Raw genomic sequence first — 21,709 nt, forward strand, 5'->3', positions numbered from 1 at the left:
ATTGTGCTTAAATAATAAAGTTCATTTAAATAGAGTCTATGGGAGGTCCTGTACCATTGTAACTTTGGGTTTTTAAGCTTTAAAATAGTAAAGCCTTATTGAGGAAGGTCAAGCTTCACTCCTATATATATTCTTTGTGTCCTGAACGGTCTGATGAGTTCAGAGTTATTATTTATCCTTGGATGACATTATTAATTTTTGTGAAAATTGTGAAGCAATTATGGTCAACTTTCAGTTTTACATCAGCTGTAAAGCAAAATGGTGATTGTTATTAAGCTGAGGCGATATTGCTTTCTTCAACCCACAACGTATCATCAAAGAAATAACAGGGTATTTTCGATGATATCGCAATTGATTTTTGAAGTCTAAAATTCCGACATCTCACAAAGCCAGAGAGTATATTAAATTCGATCGAGGTATACAATCTACATTTTTCGGGAGTACTGTCTACCCATGGCGTGAAAACATGGGCTTATTAGTTACACACACATTAAAGTGTCCTTAAAGTGTCTACTGTGCATGACTGTTCATACATGTGTGCATATTTAATTATATCTCGCCCATTTCATTCTTGTTAATAATTTATATAGCGCCTTTAACACAGATGAAACCGCTGCACAATAAATAAAACAAGAACAAAGCAAAGAAACGCAAGAAAGGGTTCGAAACAAAAAGCCAGAAACCCAGGAAGATTAAAGTGCAGAAATAGTACAAAATGAGAATGTGGAATGTCTACAGGAAAGCTTTGGAAAGCACTGACTGGAACGTTTTTATTGACACTTCCGATAATGTAAATGAACTAACTCAACTGCAAGACTGTTTGCGCTTATATATTGAGTTGTGTAAAGATGTGATTATTCAACCAAAAGTCATCAAAGTTTATGCTTATAATAAGCCATGGCGGGTAGTGTTAAGGAAGCGCTGACAAGAATCAATTGAAACAGGTTCAGAAAGAACTTAACCTAAGATTCGTAAAGAAAAAATGGCTTACAAAGAAAAGATTGAAAAACACTTCAAGGATATTGACATGAAGAAGGTTTGGAATGGAATTGTTAACCAATAATAATGCACATCACATGGGGTGACTTCCTCATCCCAAATGGTACTTGATGGGTTGGCCCCACTGGCACAATCTCCACACAGGGGAGGTATGATACAATTATGTTTCTTTTGAGTGTCAGTATGAGACCGCCTGATTGCTAAAGTCTTTGATGTTGTTTCTTTCAAAGAACAGTTTGAGATAGAACAGTTTGGGATCAATTGGGGAATCGTGGTCTGGTCTGGGACTTCATATGTTTTGAAACGTCCCTTTATTGTTACAAGATTGTATCAAAGGGAAGACATCGTGATACTTCATCAAAACCGCAATTTATCAAAATTCAATTTTTAAACAAAAAATAAAGAGGATATCGCAATCGTTTAAGAATTGGTATCGTGATTTTCAATAATATCAGGATATTGCCCAAGATTAATTGTAATATTTTGAGTCTTTTTGATTGTCTTGTCTGAGTATTAATTGGTACAAATAAAGTTAATGTAATTGTTACTAAATAGTTTGTACTCTGATAGAACTATATATGAGGGTTTGTTCTGCTATACGTTGTTCTGCTAAACGTGTAGTACGCATAGTTCATTGAGACACAAGCAAAATGAAACTCAATTCTAGGAGCTACTGACATACTGATTATTACTCCAATTTTCTGGAAGCCCAAAGTATTTTGTAAAAAGCAAAACCCTGAGCGTGATGAACTTGCTCTGAATATAGAGTCAGTACAGAAACTAGAACCACTGAGACTAGGTAGGAGAACCATCAAGATTTAATAACAATACAATACAATAATACAATACAATACAATATTATTGTCAATAATCTTGATAGATCTCAAAAAGGGTAATTCAAATGCTCGCATACAGTAAAAACATTGGCACATTAAAAACATTAAAAAATTCGAAGAAAAAAAAAGAATTTAGCGCCCCAGTCACTGGGTCTACATGTAGCATGTCTAGCCTGGGGTACATCACTGCCCCATCAGGATTAGAATACAAGAGCATTTCCAAAGTTGTGGAATAGATCAGGTAGGCTACTGAATTGAAACTTAAATTTTAAGTTAAAAGATGAGTTAAAAATAAAGGCACAAATTCTAGAAAACTGACTCGAACATGATTGTAAAACCTTAGTGGAAATTCCATCTGGCCCAGCTGCCTTAGATGTATTCAATCAAGTTTTAAACTGGCGGGTGACGGTATACTTCTTGTTCAGAAACACTATACTATAATAATATAGCATGCCTGCTTTCTTTTGTTTGGCTCATCATCTAGTTGCGATAATCGTAACCCTCCTCCCGACGGCCGCTCCGGCCTGGGCGGCCGTCGGGAGGAGGGTTACGATTATCGCAACTACTCATCATCATGAAGGATCTAAATCTTGGTTGAAGTACATCGTTCAGGTTTTAGGTTCATATCCACACTTTTCTCATGACCCAAATGCTATAGGTTCAGTACTATCACTTAGGAACTTCCCAACTTCATATTTCACTCACAATACCTCACATTATGTATTTTAAAAATAACTTACCGCACACTTTCTGAGCGAGCTCCACTTACTTGCTGTGCGCCGCATTTGTACAATTTACAACCACCACTCAGGCCGCATTGACAAAACCAAACTCTTGATGGCGCTTCACATGAAAACAATAACCGCAACACGCCGCGGGCACACATGTTCTAAAATATGTTTTTAAAGTCTCTCTTACTCTAATTGAAAACAAATCAATTAAAAGGTTGGACAACTGAACTTCAAACTTGTTCTCAATTTTCACAGTGTTGGTAGTTTTTCTCTACCCAGCAGATGTGCTTTCCCCCCAAATTGACTTGCTGCCACTTTTACATGAAGCATAAAGCCAAATATGACCAACTTTAAACTTCAAGCTAATAATTTTTATTTGCAAGTTCCCCACTTGTGACAAGTTGTCATATAATTACACAATCTTTTGAATGCACAAAACCCCAAATGGATGATTAAAACATGTTTTACTATTTTAATAATTTAAAATTGGAGTATCACCTTTTACTTGTCCAATCGTTATATGATATACAAAGGCCATCTTCTTATTCATTACTTTTTTCTGGAAAGGAAACCAAGAAACCCGCAATGCTCAAAAGAGCCCTGCACAGGTGACCCTAAATGCTTACGTCTGAAAAAAAAACCGTTGGATTCCTAAAGATGATGAACAAATTTAAGTTTTAGGCGAGGGCAAAGGAAACCCCCCAAATCAGGTAGGGACAAAATGCCAAACAATGAGCAGTACTCTGGTAAAGGATTGGGAGACCAATTATGGGAGACCAATGTGAATTGTCAATAACAAACCAGTAAGCCAACCCAAAAGCCCTCAAATGAGTAAAGATGCTATGTCAGATTTTTGGCCGATTTGATCCAAAAATTTTGATTTAAAATTCAATAGGTATTTTGATGGGGGTCGAGAAAGTTACAAGCTTTCATTTGAGCCATTGCTCGAAAAAGTCCGCCAATTATTAGTAGCAGTGTCATAAAGTGCTCAAAATTAGTTTTGTCGGGATCCCGACAATATATCACGTGACCAATTCTTATGTGTTTTATAAGAAACGTTTTAAATTTTTGTCATGGTTCCTGACCATTAAAAGTAAAAGTTAAACTTGTTTTCGTTAGAGCGGGTGATACTCTTTGAAATATCGTTCACTCAAAAAAATCTACTTTTTAACGTTTGGGGCAAAAAATCCGACATAGCATCTTTAAAATTATAACAATTATTTCTATCATGAGACAGAACTAGCTCGGTATTTTGTATTTTCTATAAGCAAGTGATGGTTTTATCACAATTTGATTCCCTTTTAAATGAATTTAATCCTGTTCCCTGAGATTTCAGATTATACTTTATGATGAATAACAAGATTATTTTATTTAAGGCAGGTCAGAATTGTTTTCCTCATATCGACCATTCCCAGTATCCAGTCTGCAACTGGTATACTCAATTCGTGTTAGTGTTTTTGTTTGTTTGTTTGTGAGATGTAGTTTGTGGGATTTAGCCTCTTTGTCACATCTATGTTTTAACCCTGGACATCCAATAATCAACGTATTTTAATTTCACATGCAAAGAAGAAATGCTAAAATCATCATCAAGGTTTTCACAAAAGAATTCATGTTTAATAACATATTGTTCACTGCTAGCATCGTTACAAACCAGTAGGCAAGCACAGAATTACAGAATACAATACAAGAAGCTTAATATCGCTACAATAATAATAATAATATTCTATCAAGGTTTATCCACAAAAATTTGGTTAAATTCTCACTTTTACATGGTAGATGGTTATAATAACGTCAGACATTAATAGTAATATGACATAACCAAACTGAAAATAAATTCCTTTACATGTTACTGAAAATCTAAGTTTCTGATAAAGCCAGGTGTAATCCTGGGTTGCTTTGTTCTTATTGTTTTAACAATTTCTAAACACAGCTGTTTAGGGAAAGTCACTGTCTGTTAAAAACAACACAAATTTACTATTTAACATCAGTCTTCCATAACATTACTTTAGCGAGGAAAATGGAGCTTTGACACAATGTTTGTTTAGCGCTCAAAATATTACCATATTTTTCATAAACACATTTTCCTTCTGCCCAGGAAAGTTTGGACATTTAACAGAAGCTCTAATGATTTCATTCAAAGGAATACAACTATACATAAAAATAAACGTAACCATTAAGCACCCTTGCATATTGATATCATTGTTGTCAATGTGCTGCAGCTGCTACACTCAGCCTGATCATTATCTACATGTTACTGTTGCAAAGCAATTCAGTGTTTCCGATACATAAGGCATTTACATATTATTTTATAGTTTAACATTGAGCATCACGGTTCGTGATTACAACCTTTATACAAACTGTTCTGCACTGACAAATAATGTATTGTTGTACACTACAATGACCTGTACATAAATAATAAATATTCCATAAAGAAGAGGAACATGCTATATAATGAATATTCATGAAGTACCGTGACCTCTTCTGTGTGTAGTAAATAAATCTCTTTCCCTGAATGCATAGGCCTACACATGTAGCTTTTGAATTCAATTGAGATGGAAATTTGTTTTAGGTTCAGTAACGACTAACAATTTGTGATTTATTTTTCACAAAGATTAGTAAATAGAGGACTATGGCAACATGCATTCCATTCCAGTATCCTTTGTCAGCTAGTTGTTGATTATTGTTTCACTGCACAAACCTGAGTGCCATTACAGCAAAGCATGCAGTGAGCTCCATGATAAGTGTCATCAAGCATAGCATTTTTAGCACATTTTATTAATTATTTTGTTGACAATAGGCTGCGTGTGGATTGACTGTTTTCCTTCCTAGCTGAAAGAATATTAAGAGCATGGGTAGACCAATAACAAACAACTCAATACATTTATTTTAATATTCACCGAGTCGGATTAATTGCAATCATTGCCATCACTCTTTAACAATTAGTAATTCCACTGCAGAAATTAATTAAAGAAGCTACAAGGTAAGAAGCAAAACTTAACATTTATACTTTCTGATTTTATAAAACAAAATCCTCTTTGCAGTGTTTTTACCATTTTACGCTTACAAAAAAGAAGCTTGAATATTAAGGTCTGCTAGCCTATTGTATGTATAAACAAGAAATAACTTACAAATTTTACAAGGTTTCTTAAAGAATGCACAATTATGCCATCTTATTACTTGTACATATGTATTTTCTCTAGAGCTAAAACAATTATTACACAATAAAGCATAAAATGAGGTCATTGCTTACCAACCTTTGTCATTACTCCTTAAATAGGCTGCCATTGATGAGGTCAAATAAGGTCAAATAAGAGAAATGTTGCATGTCTGTGTCACGCACAGCTCTCAGCAAATGATTGGTGTTCCCTTGACTAAGATCATTGTTTGCACTCGGGTCATCATAACAAAGAACTCTATAGGACAAATCTTTTATATGTATTATAACCATATTCTCCCAACTATAATCAGTGTTTCCGATTCATAATCAGTGGTTCCAAATCATAATCAGTGGTTCCAAATCATAATCAGTGGTTCCAAATCATAATCAGTGTTTCCAAATCATAATCAGTGTTTCCAAATCATAATCAGAAAAAAACACCTGCTGCAAAATAATTGACTGATCCATAATCAGGGCAATTTTCATGTTTTCAACGTGATGTGAATAATAAACTGAATTGAATTGAACTGAATTGAATGGCTAAAGAACAAAGTTTAACAAATCTACTCAAATACCTTACAGTGGCTATCAAACACTTTTTGCATCTTCCCTTTTGTTGTGTGTCTTGACAACATCAAAATCAGATTCAAATTGAGGACTTAATCATTTTAAAACAATAATTGCTTGAAAGTCATAATGAATTGCATATAAATTTCTTATACATGGGCTAAAAAAACCTTTCAAATACACTTTAAAATATATATATATTTTGAAAGATATAGATATAGATACACTAGAGAGGGAGAGAAATAACAACTAAAAATGGAAGAAACCACTAATATACAAATAAGCACCAACCAAACCAGAGGGTTTAAACCCAAGCCAATGCAGCTTCTGCAGCTTGTGCAGTGCCTATGGTTAAATAATGGAGAGTTTTGTAATAACATGAGGTGTTTATATTACATTGTACTTACATATGAACCTCCCTTGTACTCTCTATGAGCTCTATTTTTCAGAAAACACATTGGAGACTATTATTTTGTTTTGTTTTGTTACCCATACACCGATGTGTGTTAGCCCTGTATACCCAGTACATTGGGAACAACCATGGTACGTTTGAGGCATAAATTCAAGGTAGCCTTGACCACAATATACATACATAGAGGATAAGTCATGTCAAGTTTGAGAGAATCCAGCTGTGGTAATGTAGCATGGGTTCTAGCTTAAGCCATATCATCAGACATAATCAATACCTGATGAACTATTGCTCATATGAGCAATTCTTATCCATGCCATCAGACATAATCAATATCTGATGAACTATTGCTCATATGAGCAATTCTTATCCATGCCATCAGACATAATCAATATCTGATGAACTATTGCTCATATGAGCCATTCTTATCCATTACATCAGATATAATCAATATGTGATGAACTATTGCCGATATGAGCCATTCTTATCCATTACATCAGACATAATCAATATCTGATGAACTATTGCTCATATGAGCCATTCTTATCCATTACATCAGACATAATATCTGATGAACTATTGCTGATATGAGCCATTCTTATCCATTACATCAGACATAATCATTATTTGATGAACTATTTCCGATATGAGCAATTCTTATACATTACATCAGACATAATCAATACCTGATGAACTACTGCTGATATGAGCCATTCTTATCAGACATACTCAATATGTGATGAACTATTGCCGATATGAGCCATTCTTATCCATGGGAAACACAACACAGTCTTATATAACTGCATAACCAACAGACCTCAGTCCATATGGGTATGTTATTATTTCTACAAATATTTGATTACAAAAAAAAGCAAAGGTTATCATTTGACCACTTGCTAGTTTATCAGAGTTTCAAAATGTCAATTAAATTAGACATACTTGAAGAAGTATTTAGAACAATAAACAAAAGGATCGCAACTCTTGCTCACATAACTTTTAAAATTGTAACAATAATATATACTCAATCAAATACATGTTGTACAAATAAAAAGTGCTATATACCACACACACTGATCCATGCTATTTGATTGGTGGAACAAATGTCTACTTTTATTTTGCCATTTAGTTACTGCTACGACGCTCCAAAATTTAGTATTGGACAGGTGCTTGTCCAATACGGATAATTATTGGATTCTTTCAAAAATTGATTGTTCCCGGCCTGTTTGTCCAAACAGGGCAGGGTCGATTCATGGCCGACTGTACAAGAAGTAGTACAGAATGTTGTTTTTAAGGTCAACAGTCATTGCTGATAAAAAGTCTGAGACTTGGATCCAGATTTAAGGAGGTACATTGAAATGATAGCATTGCCACCTTTTGATAAACCATGGAGTTTCTAAGGAGCTTTTAGGAATAGTATCCTCAGTGCTTATTTCATTTTTTTTAAATGACACGGATCTTTGAGTGAGTTATATATAACGAACATTGAATGCATTTCATTTGTGCATACAATTTGTTTACATGTATTGTATCATCTGCACTGGGCCAAATTTCATAGAGCTGCTTAAGCACAAAATTTTGCTTAAGCAATAAAATCCTTGCTTAGTAAAATCACACTACCGGTCAAGACTCCACTCAATTGTTATGCTAAGTAAACAAAAGCTAAATACCAGTAACAACAATGTGTATGGCATGAAATTTTGGCAAGTAACATGTGTAAAATAAGCAATCTATTTTTGTGCTAAAGCAAATTGTTTGCTTAAGCAGCCCTATAAAATTGGCCCCTGGACAGAAGAGCTCATACTTTAACTTAAATATCCACAAAACCATCTGAGAAATCACACTGATGGAAAACAAACCGCACATTTTTGTGACAACTTGGATCAACCTGTTTACTGTCTACACAACGTGTCCCCAAGCAAGTATTTAAGTTGACCTGTAAATAATCATGCTCACAGATGTTTTTTTCCTAAACCCACTGATACATACTCCTTATAAAATCAATAGTGTTCACTTCAATCTAGAATGCAAAGTTGAGAAAACATACTTCGATTTGCAAATCAGATCTAAATAAAATTTGGATCAGATTGCATCCCAATTACAAAACTCAAATACCCTTCACCAGGTTGATTTGTGCTTCATGCAAACGTAACTGAATGCCTCAACTAAACCAATAAATAGATTGCTCTTATTAGAAAGCCATTTGGTCAGTAAAAGTTGTACAAGTTTAATCAGGAATTCAACATAATATTCCTGATTGAATAAACTAACAACATGTACATTCACAATAAAACTAAAAAAAAATAAAAAATGCAATGTCTGTGAATTTCCATTCTTGCCAAAGTAATTATGGTATAAGTTTCCTATTGAAAATGAGCTTCAAATATGATGGCTTCTTGTATTGGTTCAGGTAGCAACATTCTTTATATGAAAAAGAGAATATACACCTGTTTAACGATGGTATTTGTATTGAGGAAAAATATCTATTCACTCAGAACCAACTTTATTTAATGAGTGTTTCCCTCACATTCAAATGTTCAATTTAATTTTGTCAGATATTTATATTGTTAAACAAAACCATCAAGCAACATTGTCACAATGAACAATTCCTTGCAAAAAGAAGACTTATAAATAGATGTTTAGGGGAATAATTTAATAACAAAGCCAACCTCTCGCTCTTGCTTCTGCATTTTAAAGGTAACTATCAAAACTGTTAAGACTTCTGCTATGATAGCTTACAAAGCATTGTATTTTCTGTACAGAAATCTGTCATCCATAAAAACAAAATTTAGGTATAAAAAGCAATGTTTAAAAAATATAAGGCAATTTTAGTGCCAAATTACTCTCAAAAATTTCTCACACAAATAAGTATAATCTTCGTTAAAAATAGGTTGTAACTTATCTCTTCACAAAGTATTAAAGCAAACGAATATGCAGCAACAGTTCCACCTAGTTGCTGAACAAAGGTCCTTTTTGTAACATTGACAATACAGCACATAGAACCACTATACATTAAAGATTTGCTTTTTGATCAGAAAGAGAAGTTTGACAAAGATAAAGAATTATCTCCCACATTTAAAAGCATTGTGTTTTTTATATCTATTTAGATTATGAAGATATCATTGCTGTGGGAAAGACAACGCACAACTGGTTCTAAATAAGGCCAAGTACTTGGACAAGTCTGTATGATACATCACAATTCAGCAAGTACTTGGACAAGTCTATCTGATACATCACAATTCAGCAAGTACTTGGACAAGTCTATCTGATACATCACAATTCAGCAAGTACTTGGACAAGTCTATCTGATACATCACAATTCAGCAAGTACTTGGACAAGTCTATCCGATACATCACAATTCAGCAAATCTGCACACTGTTAAGGATATTACTGTTACTCTTGTTTTGGCAAAGTTTGAGCAAACTTCGTAATAATAACATGGTTCAAACTTCCCAATATGGTTTAATACTCTTCTAGGTGGATGTTCACAAAAAAAGAAAAGGGAAACCCCTGTCGTGCATAAATGACCAAGGATTTACAACAACATAACTTGTATTGACAGAATGTGCAAAAATGCTTTAATAAATACTTTTATACATATAATGTATCAAAAGAAGTCAATACTACAATTTAAGGTGTGAGGACATGACATTACTTCATTACTTACTACTATACATCCTACCTTTTATTGTTTTAAACCCGGTAAGCTAAAGTACCACTTGAAATACTGCAAGTTTTCGTCTTCTGGACATTTTAAAAATGTTAGTTTTAATCGCTTACTTTTGTAATTACCTGTTCTATAGGCATGAAGAAAAAACCACTCAGTTAAATAAAGAGATATTATAAAATTCATTGTCAATCACAAAATTGATGAGAGAAGAAAGAACAATTGTTGTACAAGGCTAAGGCTGAATATGGACATAAGCTGGGGGCTTCCTGTAACTTGAGATGTCTCTAGGTGGGACATTGCTTCTATTTTCAGGGGGAGATGGAGAGAGAGGAGGTGGAGGTTGATAACTCGGGGTACCAGACATATCTACCATTGGCAGACTATGCTTATCATCTTCTTCTCCACCACCAGGTTGATTGCTGCTATTAAGCAGAGGTTGTTGTGTCTCTGTATATTCTGGAGGAGACAATGGAGGTTTCTCTGTCTTCATGATGAGAGGTGAACCAGATGATGGCTGCTTCTCTCCATCTTCAATCTCATCAGCAAAGATGATAGGGATGCCTTTGTTAATGAATGTATTTTGGTCCTCGTCTGACAGTTTTCCCTTGCGACTCTTGCGATACAAGATGAATATAATAACACCAGCTATGAGTAGTATGACAGCAATGACTACAGCAGGGAGAACGGTGCTGATCCACATATCATTAGGTTGATTGGATCCTCCTCCTAAGCCAGGATCTGCAGTAGTTGTTACCACTGCCATAACAGGAGTTGTAGATGCACAAACACCAAGGGGTACGGATTCTACTTCAGTGATGTTAAACTCTGGCAAAAATGCATCGATCAAAGCCTGAGTTGGCTTCCCATCTGGAGTCATAATCTTAGACTGCAGCTCCAAAATAAGTTCATTGTTACACTGATCCGTTGGCAGGGTGTTATTGACCCAAGAAATGATGACAGAGCCACGTTTAATCTCGGTAATTGTTATTGCATCTGCATTGCTATCACCGAATGCCTTAGCGATTTTGTTGAGGATGAACAGTTGCATCTGTGGGTTGTTAATGAACTCATCATAATCAATATCAAGAGTCATTCCCATCTTCACTGGTGGGGGTGGTGCATCCTCTATAGAAGGTGCTGCTGCTACAACAACCTCAAAAGGATTCCGCACCTGTAGGCCCTGGCTGTCTTGAGCAACTAATATCAGATCAAATCGTTTCTCCTTGGCTTGTTCTTTCAGGGGAAGACCATACAGAGTCTGGGACTTCTTGTCAAATTTCAGCCAGAACTTTGCAGGCAGCTCATTAAGTTCAAATGTCAGTACCAGGAGACTCAAGTTCCTTGTATCACCATCTTCAATATCAGAGAAAGTATTCCTACGGATAGTGAAGTTCAACAACTTCCCTTCCATAGCTTCAACACGTTTCAGACGTCTGTTCACTGTAGGAGCATTGTTGATGTAAAGAGTGGTAGGAGGAGCAGCAGTGGTGTCAATTGCAACTATGGGAGTGGTTGCAGCCAATGTTGGACTTGCTGATGGTGTTACCATTGGTGGTGTAGTAGGTGATGTGGTGACCATGGGTACAGTTGGAGTAGGGGTTGGTTCTGGCATGGAGGTACGTGTCTTCATTACAGATTGGGAAGGTACAACAGTGGGAACAGCTGAAGAAGCAGTGGGTTTAGGATGGGGTGAAGAGGTTACCATTGGGGTAGGAGTAACATATACTGGTGATGCTGTGGGTGTAGGCCTCAATGTAATGCTAGATCGAGTAGCTGTTGGCATTATTGAGGGCGTGGGTTCAACAACAGTAAATGAGCGGGTAATGGTCATTGTTGGTTTAGGTGGTAGGGTAGTGGTCTCTTTCACCATTGTTGGTTTAGGTGTGGTGATGGACGGCATTGGGGTTGGCATAGGTGTTCCCATTAGCTTAGCTTGCCGTCTTACACGTCTCAGTCTATCTGGTCTGTCATTGGTCACTCGCCAACCAATAATATCATGCTTGAGTTTGCTGGCCATGGAACCATCCTTGGATGCAGTCTCTAGGACTGTCACCACTGGAAACTTATCCACATTGTTGGTCCTGCTGCAGCCTATCTTCCAACTTAGAGCAATTCCTGGATACTTCTCACGTTTGACATTACCTGGACCAGCAACCATCAGTGACCCATCAAGCAGGCTCTTACTACCAGCTGGTAGTAACCGAAAAACATCCATCCCAAGTCTGGAATGCTTAGACATCTCAGATACCACTTCCTGGCGTTCTTTGGGCAGCATTTTGTCCCAGTTGGCATCCAGTATGATGGTTGCTTCAATTGCTGCCTCGTCATCATCACAACTTCCTTTAGTGGAAGTAGTGGTTTCCTTGAGCAGTGTAGCGGATGTTGTTAGCACTCTTCTCTCTGGTAGGACGGAGATGGAGAAGATGTCTGTTACTAGAGCAATGTCAGTAGAGTTGAAGGACCTTCCAGCAGCAGTGACTTGCATGTAGTACTGATCCAGATCTGCTTCTGATGGGATGCCTTGTACAGTTTGTGTTACTTCGTTGTAGAATAGCCAAGATGGTAGTGTATCTCTCCCTGCCTCAGTTATCTGAAGAAGAAAGAAAAAACAAATCATATTTTTACATTTGTCTGATTGATTAACAATGAAGAATTCGTTTGATGTTGAATAGATGAAATTATAAATAATACACCACTTACAAAGACTGCTGTCATTTGATTGGTAGAACTCACACCATGTAATAGGCATGAGTTGTATACTGTACATAAGTGCATGTTTTTGTCCAGTATATTTTAAATGTATGTTTTGTAAAGTTGATTTAAATTTGAAGAGTCAAAAATTGTTAAAAGCGTATCCATGTACGTTAAAAAATTATTTGAAAATGAAAATAGCATAGTGGTTTACAAAGTAGACAGGTGTTGTGACTAATATCACAAAATGAAATTCCACTTCTCTGCTGTTAAGGCAACAGCGCCTTCACTTGGTCATGATAATAATTCTGTTGATTAATTACGAGCAATCAAGACTGGGTTTACAACACTGTGATAGCTAGCATGGCGGTGATAGCATTGTGATCATTCATTCTCATTTCCAGTGGACTGTGTTAAGACTCACTGTGTTAATTAATCAAGCATCCTCAATTAGGTGTTCATACATGCCACATAGTCTATAGTAGTCTCCCCAGCAGACAGTCTTCATATAATATTAATAACATGTGTCTTTCATATAATTACCACTCCAGAGTTTGACACAAATCAGACGACAGATGGATAGACCAACAAATAATTACTGGCTGTAACCTTGGGACCACGAACTTGAAACCTAATGATGTCAAGTGATAGAATACATCCCCAGGAGAGTTCTCGGAGCTAATTCTCAAAGGGTACTTGAGATGCCAAGGTTCTGAGTGTAGTGGCTTGGTGGGTGGGTCAAACAAGTTCCCATAGGAGTAGGTACTGAGATGCCAAGGTTCTGAGTGTAGTGGCTTGGTGGGTGGGTCAAACAAGTTCCCATAGGAGTAGGTACTGAGATGCCAAGGTTCTGAGTGTAGTGGCTTGGTGGGTGGGTCAAACAAGTTCCCATAGGAGTAGTGAAGCTAACATACTCTAAACCTCAGAAGATATGTCACGCTAGCAAGAATTGTTATAGCAACTTCGGATTGAGTTGGGCAAGAATTGTTCTATGGTCAAAAAATGGACGATGGATGTAAATGACCCAAAAAGATATCTAGGTGTTTTTTTAGTTAAACAGCCCAGTTCAATTTACTGGCAAATAAAGTAACATCAATAAACATGTAGGGTTACAAAACATGTAGACTTCCATAGTGGTACACATCAATGCAAAAGTGATACAAGATCATCTTGAGCAATTTAATATCCATTGACCATTAATATGAGTATTAACCAACAACCACAATCAAATGCTTTCCTAATCAAAACTTGAGTTCCTTGTTGCCCCTAAAATACTTAAGGGATGATATGATGTCACAAATAAATTCAATTTAACAATGAACTGAACTTTATATATAATAAACTTATCTTCAAATAGTTTTAGCTAGAAAATACTTGTTAGTAGTAGCCCTACAAAGTATGAATTCAAGCAGTACAGTTTCATAGAAAAACTGAACTTCTAAAGTGTTAAGTTTAAGATATATCTTTGATGCATTACACAAATACAGAATCTCTAGCAACACTGAGACCCAAAAACCCATCCCCTCAAACTGTAAGGCCTCTTGACCTCTAAAAATCTTTAGCTCTCCATCATGGACTATAGTGTACTGGTGTATTGTGTAAACCAACTAGGTATTTACAACCCATCCAACAACCTTCTCCACCAATCATTCTCCAATGATCATAAATTCTCAAACTTTATGGAACCAACAGTTAAGTTTATGATGAGTTTAAAATGCTGGGAAAATCTTTACTTTGGGGAATCATTGTAAAAAGGAGGGCAGAGTTTTAGCAGCAGTGTCAAACATCTAAACATCAGTAGTGTATTGGAGACATTGATTGTCCTGATTCATGCCATTAGATGGGACAGGCATAGATGTGTAGATAAATTGTGTCTGGATGGACTGTATGGCAAGATATATATATTACATGGGAGTTATGACTACAAACAAAACAACAGGGGGAAAAAAAACAGACAAATGAGAAGAAAAAAAATGAGAAGAAAAAAAACAAAAAAACAATCAAACAAAATACATAATATGTGATTCCTTGATGTCACACTACTTTTGTTTCCATACTTTATTATGCTGTTTCATCTTATAGATTGAAGCAATTTGTTCTGTTCAACAATAGCATGTACTGATCATGTACTTTGTACATATATTGCACATCCACATGTAATAAAATACAGAGAGAACACTACGAACCTTTGTTCAATCAACAGTGACAGAATATTGTAGGTCAATCTGAACCACTGTGGTCAAACTTGTCAAACTTGTCGACTCAAACAATTTCACACTTGCATTTGGCCCATAAAAAGCACTTAAGTCAATCAATGCTTTATACCAGTTTGTAATTTTAATTTCACTTTCAGGATAAAACTTTTGTAATTTTATTTTAAGAATGCAGGATATTTGGGGAGTAGAGCCTTCGTTTGATTGATGAAAGTTTAATTATTAGGGCAACCTACGCTACTGACATTAGAAATCAAACATTTTGATCCTGAATTATGAGTTGACATCAACAAATGTTGGTGATGAAAACTACTTTCCCTTTTGCACTGAATAAACTGAGATTTTTAACTGTTAATGGATTAACCAGTTGTGTTAAAATCTATGCCACCTGGGATGGGATGGTTTTGCTGACATGTGTCCACCAGTAATAACAAAGTTGTTTATACAGTGCACATAGCTTTGGTGAACGTCCCTGACCATGAAATACACACATCGGTGATGGTATGCTTCCGACATACGAGTTGACGCTATTTACTTTGTGCATGGTATCTGGATTAATAGATAGCCATCTACTATCTTTATATATAACTTTGCAGTAGATATCAACGCAAGCAAGAAATAATCTCAGCTCAAATCAGCTTTAGTGCAGTATTTCTTGTTTTATAAATCACACTTACTGCATCAATGGTAAATCATATTTTACTTTAATGACTTACACATTGATTGGCTGAGAACTAAGCATGCATGTACATAACAACTAAGAATCATTTGCCTGCGAACCTGCCAAATGGTAATTTGTGTCCTCCAAAATTGTTATACATAGTTTTCTAGCTATGGCAGTATCCATACAGGCTGTCCTAGGTCTCAACAGTCCAGTATGACACTTATAAATCACACTGGTAGACCATAGCGCTAGGACTGGTTAGACGGTGCCTATAGTCTGTCTCTACTCATGTTCAGATGGACTTCACCTTATATGGAGGTGTGGTGAGTGTGCTTCCAAGATGCACATAATTCAGTGTCTCTTTGTTTTTATGGTCATGGTACATTAAAAGTTAATGTAAAACACAAGTTTCATCAGTTTCTCATTAGAATTGTGCAAATGGTCATCATCCACAGTGAAGTCAAGATATAGATAGAGGATAGGAATGTAGAGGGGAATGAACTGATGCTTTCAAGACTCAATCTGGTATCTTGATGTTAAATAGAGCTAGTAATAACATGACCTATTGCATAGCAGAAGTGATATATTTACTTTGGCCTCATCAATATGCAAATAGTCTAATCAATGAAGTTGTAGTAGTACATGACAAACAAGGCTTACTATGAATTTATCTATTGATTAGACTGTTCTGATACATAAACCAATTGCTATTCCTTGTTCACTGACTCTACCTGTATTTCAGACAAAAGTATCTCATTGAAACTGGTATGAAGTTATCTTTGGACCGAGTGTTCAGATTGAAACCAGTGTGGACTTTATAACAAAGTGAGCTTTCAGATTGAACTGGCCGTTTCCTTTCTGTTGGTTGCGAATCCGGCACTAAGCTTTAAGACTCTAGTTTAATACATTTGACATATAGTTTAAACCCTTGTAAGAGACTATAGGCTTAAATGTTGGTAAGCACAATTCTACAATATTTTGATACGCCCTGCAGAGCCCTGCATAGCAGTGGCCTGGACAGCCTGGCCTGGACAGCCTGGCCTGGACAGCCTGGCCTGTACTCTTTGGAGAGTCTTTATTGAATGAAAGCCACTGAGATGACCCATGTAGACCAAGAAGACTGATAACGATAGGTCAACAGACTCAGTCAACTCTTTTTGTTTGCTATTTTGCTGCTCAAATAATCCTTAAATCTCACCTCCCTTTTTTATCACTCCCACAGAAAAGGCCATTAAAAACTTGTGGTTCCTATTGAGAGCCAATAGTCACTGCACTTTTTAGTTTACACCCTTCTCCGCAAAGCTACTGAACTTTTGGGAACAAATTTATATATTTCTACAAAGTGATCAATCTTGTCAGTCACTGCACTTTCTAACAATGAGACTTTGCTCATAACCCACAAAGTGCATTCCCAAGAAGTAATCTAGCAGTTTTATATTTACTGTACATGCTTGAAAATAGCAATATGAACAGACAGTGATTTAGAATTAAAACCTATTTGTGTGTAATCGTCAGGATTAACAGTCCTCAAAACACTACATGTTTTAGTTATTACTTTTTTAAGCTATCCAAAATGAAAACGTTGAAGTCTCACGCATACTCGTAGATGTATCATCATGACTATTTGTGTGTCACGCTAGTGGTAAACACTGGCATATACGGTATATTGCCCATTCCATTCCAATAACGAAAGGATGATAACGGGATTTTTGACCACTTAACATTGCGTAGAGTGTTAACATGCCAAATTTGAATCAATAGGCCTACATGTACATCAACCACTTTACACTCAGTAGAGTGTTAACAAGCAAATTTGTATCAATTGGCCTACGTGTACATTACATCGGCAGTGTCTTAACACCCAAGATTTCTTAACACCAAAATGCTCTTGATTTTTCACCAGTCAGTCGGACAGCTAACAGGTGTATCTATCACCTGAACATTCCATTGTATAAAATGTACAAGCATGGACCTACAGTACAATGCTTTGTTCACCCATATACAAAGAGGGCAGAGGGTACTTGAAATCATGCCCCTAATGTCCCTTTCCAATTTCTGTTTCAAGAAGTGTAATCCCGGTTCCAGACCTCTGTCCCCTTGTCATACAAATTAAAGAGATCATGCACATCCCATACACTTGCCATTGTGTTACATCATAGAGCAAGAAGCTTGCATAGTTACACCACCAAGAAATGAACCTAATTAGTAATACCATGGAGCAATACAGACATTGGGGAAGGTACAAGTACATTTCATGTTTCCTTGTGCTACCTTTCCGAAAGAAGGAAAACATATTCTCAAACAGAAACATATTCTATTTTTCCATACTCTATCTAGAGCCCTAGTTTCTTATGATGTCTTGTTTTTGAATGCCCTACTTGTTCACAGAGAGAGGGAGAGAGCCGAGATCTTTTGTCATTAAATCCATTTCATTATACAGAACTCTGACATTTTAGCACGGGTTAGATTTGTCCCACTATGAACGGTCCTGAATTGAAACCACCAAAATAAATGGAATTGACCCTGGAAGATTGATGCTTGTAATCATGAAAGTGACAAGGAATTGCAGGAGGTATTGTGAACTTGGCGATCATTTCCCATTAAAAAGAATGACTCATACTGTGTGTAGTAATGGAAACTTCTCCTCCTTCTCACATATTAGCATAACATCAGCATAATATTAGCATAATATGTCAATGCAGGAATCAGAGGCAGACAGTTCTCACCAAATTCAAGCCAATGTTGTGAACTACTCAGTATGGAAATAGTTCTCCAGTGACTGCCAGGGAGACAGTGGGTTTCTGTGAATTATTTGGCTCCCTTGCAACATCATTAAATCTCATAAATTCTCCAACCCAGACTGGCTCCACTGACACTACAATCAATCAAATTCAAAACTTCAATCATTTAACAGCACTCAAGGATGTCCAAAACATATGTTGATCCACAACATCAACTGTGCTGGCGTTATATTTGTTAACAAAGTTTCACATTCTAACATGTTTATTAGACACATGCAAACTACAACATCTACAGTTGATTTAGTAATATTGTGATATCTTTTCAATGACGTTCAGACACCGTTACATGAACATGTGCATTTGAAAAAAACTGGGGCAAAGCAGCAACATTCGACTATGTAGGTAATTTCTACACGTAGCAACAGGTTTATTATTTTGTTTTATCCTTGCAATAGTTTGAAAACAACATGAAGTTCTAACATCATTCGCATGAGACTTATCTAAATGTAATTTAATACAGAGTCGCTTGTTTTGTGTTGGCACTTGCTGTATTAGCCAAGTCAATTATTAAGTATACATGCGCATAACCAGCAGGTACGTGTATGCAAGTGTAAACAAAAGCTAGTGTGATTTGCATGGACAAAAAGCCTGCGCAAAAGGGTGCCTGGACACAATAATTCAAATGAGCCTCCCCATACACTGACTCTATAATGTGACTCAGTGCATTAGTTATTATGAAGACACTTGGCAACCCAGTATTTCCACATGATTAGACCCCCTGTACATCTCATGGCAGATAAATCAAGCAGACATTTATTGCTCTGTGATTCATTTGTTCAGTGTACATGTAGGCCTACATCATGAGTTACAGTGTACAGTGGGTCATCAGCATTTGTATGTGATGTAGATAAGTGCTATCTTGCACGCTACTACTTCTAGCATTGTAAATTGCCATCTTGTAGCCAAGATGGGCCACTTGCCCATATTAATACAGCCAGCTAAAGTCAGCAAAGAATAACTCTCCACAAGCTCTGAACAAAAACAAAAAACATTATTAGGACAAACAAGGACTACCGTGAAGAAATACGTTAGCAATGCCTGACTTCACTCATCATGAGACTTGTTGCTCCGATTTGACTTATTCTGAAAAACATCCTCTTTTAATTCCCAATAGGTTATTTTTCAATTATTTTTTTAACCATAGAGCAAGGAGGTCTCTGCACTTTCACTTCTCTAAGGAGTTTGATACTCTCATAAAGAGCATTTCAAGCTTCAACAGCAGTCACTAAAGCGATTAATTGACATTTTTCAAGATGGCTACAAACCCAATGAACTCACTCATTTAAAAAACTAATAAGCACACGGTTTCTCTCATAAAATCTACACCAAAGTTATGCCTGTATGAGCTTACACTAATCAAATCAGGCTTGGGGAAGAGTCTGACCAACATGAAGCTACATTAATATAAGCATGAAAGGCCAAAGGATCACTATTCATTGATGCAATTTATATTGGCCTACTTCTGAGGTCTCCCAGAGGTCTCTAACACCAACCCCCCCCCCCCCCCCCCCCTTCAAATTATAGTCTTGTGTGGACGGCGGTATTTCTGGTGCAAACATTTAGAAGTCATTGGAACTGCAATGTAGTACCATACACATTTTAGAAACCTTAAGTTTCCAATTTATAAGTTCCCAGAGATGGTGCTTGTATGACTGCAATAGACATTCCCTTGATGAGCAGAATAAGAATTGCATATGATAGATTGTTGACAGTTCACCCAGTCCTGCTGCCAACTATCCCAAAAATGTTTTCAATAATAAAAAAGAAGTAATTTTCAAGGCACATTTGATGAATGTCTATTTGACTGATATCAGAAACTGTCAAAGACTAACATCAGAAAAATAAATACAAGAGAGATAACCATATGGTACTATCTTGCAAATAAAATACATAATACAAAATAACCTTGCTTGTCTCTATCAGCGACTTGGAGGATGTATGTAAGGCGTTATTGTTATTATAATTTAAAAACTTCATAAAAATGTATGCTGTGATGTACGAATTATGCTATGTTAAGTCCTAAGTTTGCCAGTACTGATTTTGAGCTTTCAATTAAGCCAAGGTAAAGAATTCCAAAATGAGGTAGTGCATAAGATGGAATTAAAGGAGTCCTTTACAGTATTTGCCTAAACTTAGGGAAAGGTACTCATTTATGGAGCACTAAAGCATGGTATGACTAAGAACAAAGAGAAACAAGTAGCAATACCTAGATGGGGTTAACTGGCAGTCCAGTGAAAAAACAATGAACATGTCATGTAGGAACACATTCCATTATAATTTGGAAGTTCACAAAAGGCAAAACAATGGATAGATACAAACAATAAAAGGTTGCGCAAAACAATTATTAGTTGCAACATTTCACTTCTGTTTACAGTGTGTCAATCAAGACGTACATGTAGATAATGGCAACATCTTCAACTGTAGTGGCAATAGCTATACAATTTGTAATGGCAAATTATTTGTAGTGGTTTGGCATGACTGGGAAGTTGTTATAATGAACACAATTTAGCAAGGTTGTTTAACATTCTCTTATTATTACTTAGTGTGTACCAGACCTAAATTGAAGGCTACATATTGACACCATTTTTGTAATTAACGTGTCTCATTAAATGGCCCCATACTCTTTCCAATCTAAGGCCGCGTTTGCATTGGACTAACGTTTACTAAGACAGTGGTTAACATCCCACGGGGGGGGGGGGGGGGGACGGGACTTACCAGCGTCCTCACGGATTATTGACGTGGGTAAACTAACCGATACGATCGGTAAAACACATATCAACTAACTTAAGAAAACACAAGAGGGCGCTATCGCAGTAACCTTTGACCAGGGTGCATGACAGCGAGAATGCATTGAATGCACCAAGCTTCCGTCCGTGTACACATTGCACATGTACAATCACGTGGCGCGGCAGGTGGACCGGGAGACAGAATGTGGCTTTTTACTGGGACAGCTTTTACCCTGATTGCGTTCGC

At 36.5% G+C, this 21,709-nt stretch overlaps 1 protein-coding gene across 4 annotated transcripts in view; it reads right to left on the reverse strand.

The window, feature by feature from the left end:
- Window positions 1-4,154: 4,154 nt before the first annotated feature.
- The window catches only part of LOC139952029 (dystroglycan 1-like), an 82,771-nt gene continuing 65,216 nt past the window's right edge, over window positions 4,155-21,709 (reverse strand). For all 4 annotated transcript variants that reach the window (XM_071950975.1, XM_071950981.1, XM_071950976.1 and 1 more), the window contains one exon: window positions 4,155-12,957. In XM_071950975.1, coding sequence (XP_071807076.1) covers window positions 10,600-12,957 — 2,358 coding nt within the window. In that variant the 3' untranslated portion in view covers window positions 4,155-10,599. The remainder of the gene's footprint in view (window positions 12,958-21,709) is intronic.

Source organism: Asterias amurensis, chromosome 2, assembly GCF_032118995.1.
Source record: "Asterias amurensis chromosome 2, ASM3211899v1".
Taxonomy (NCBI): Eukaryota; Metazoa; Echinodermata; class Asteroidea; order Forcipulatida; family Asteriidae; genus Asterias; species Asterias amurensis.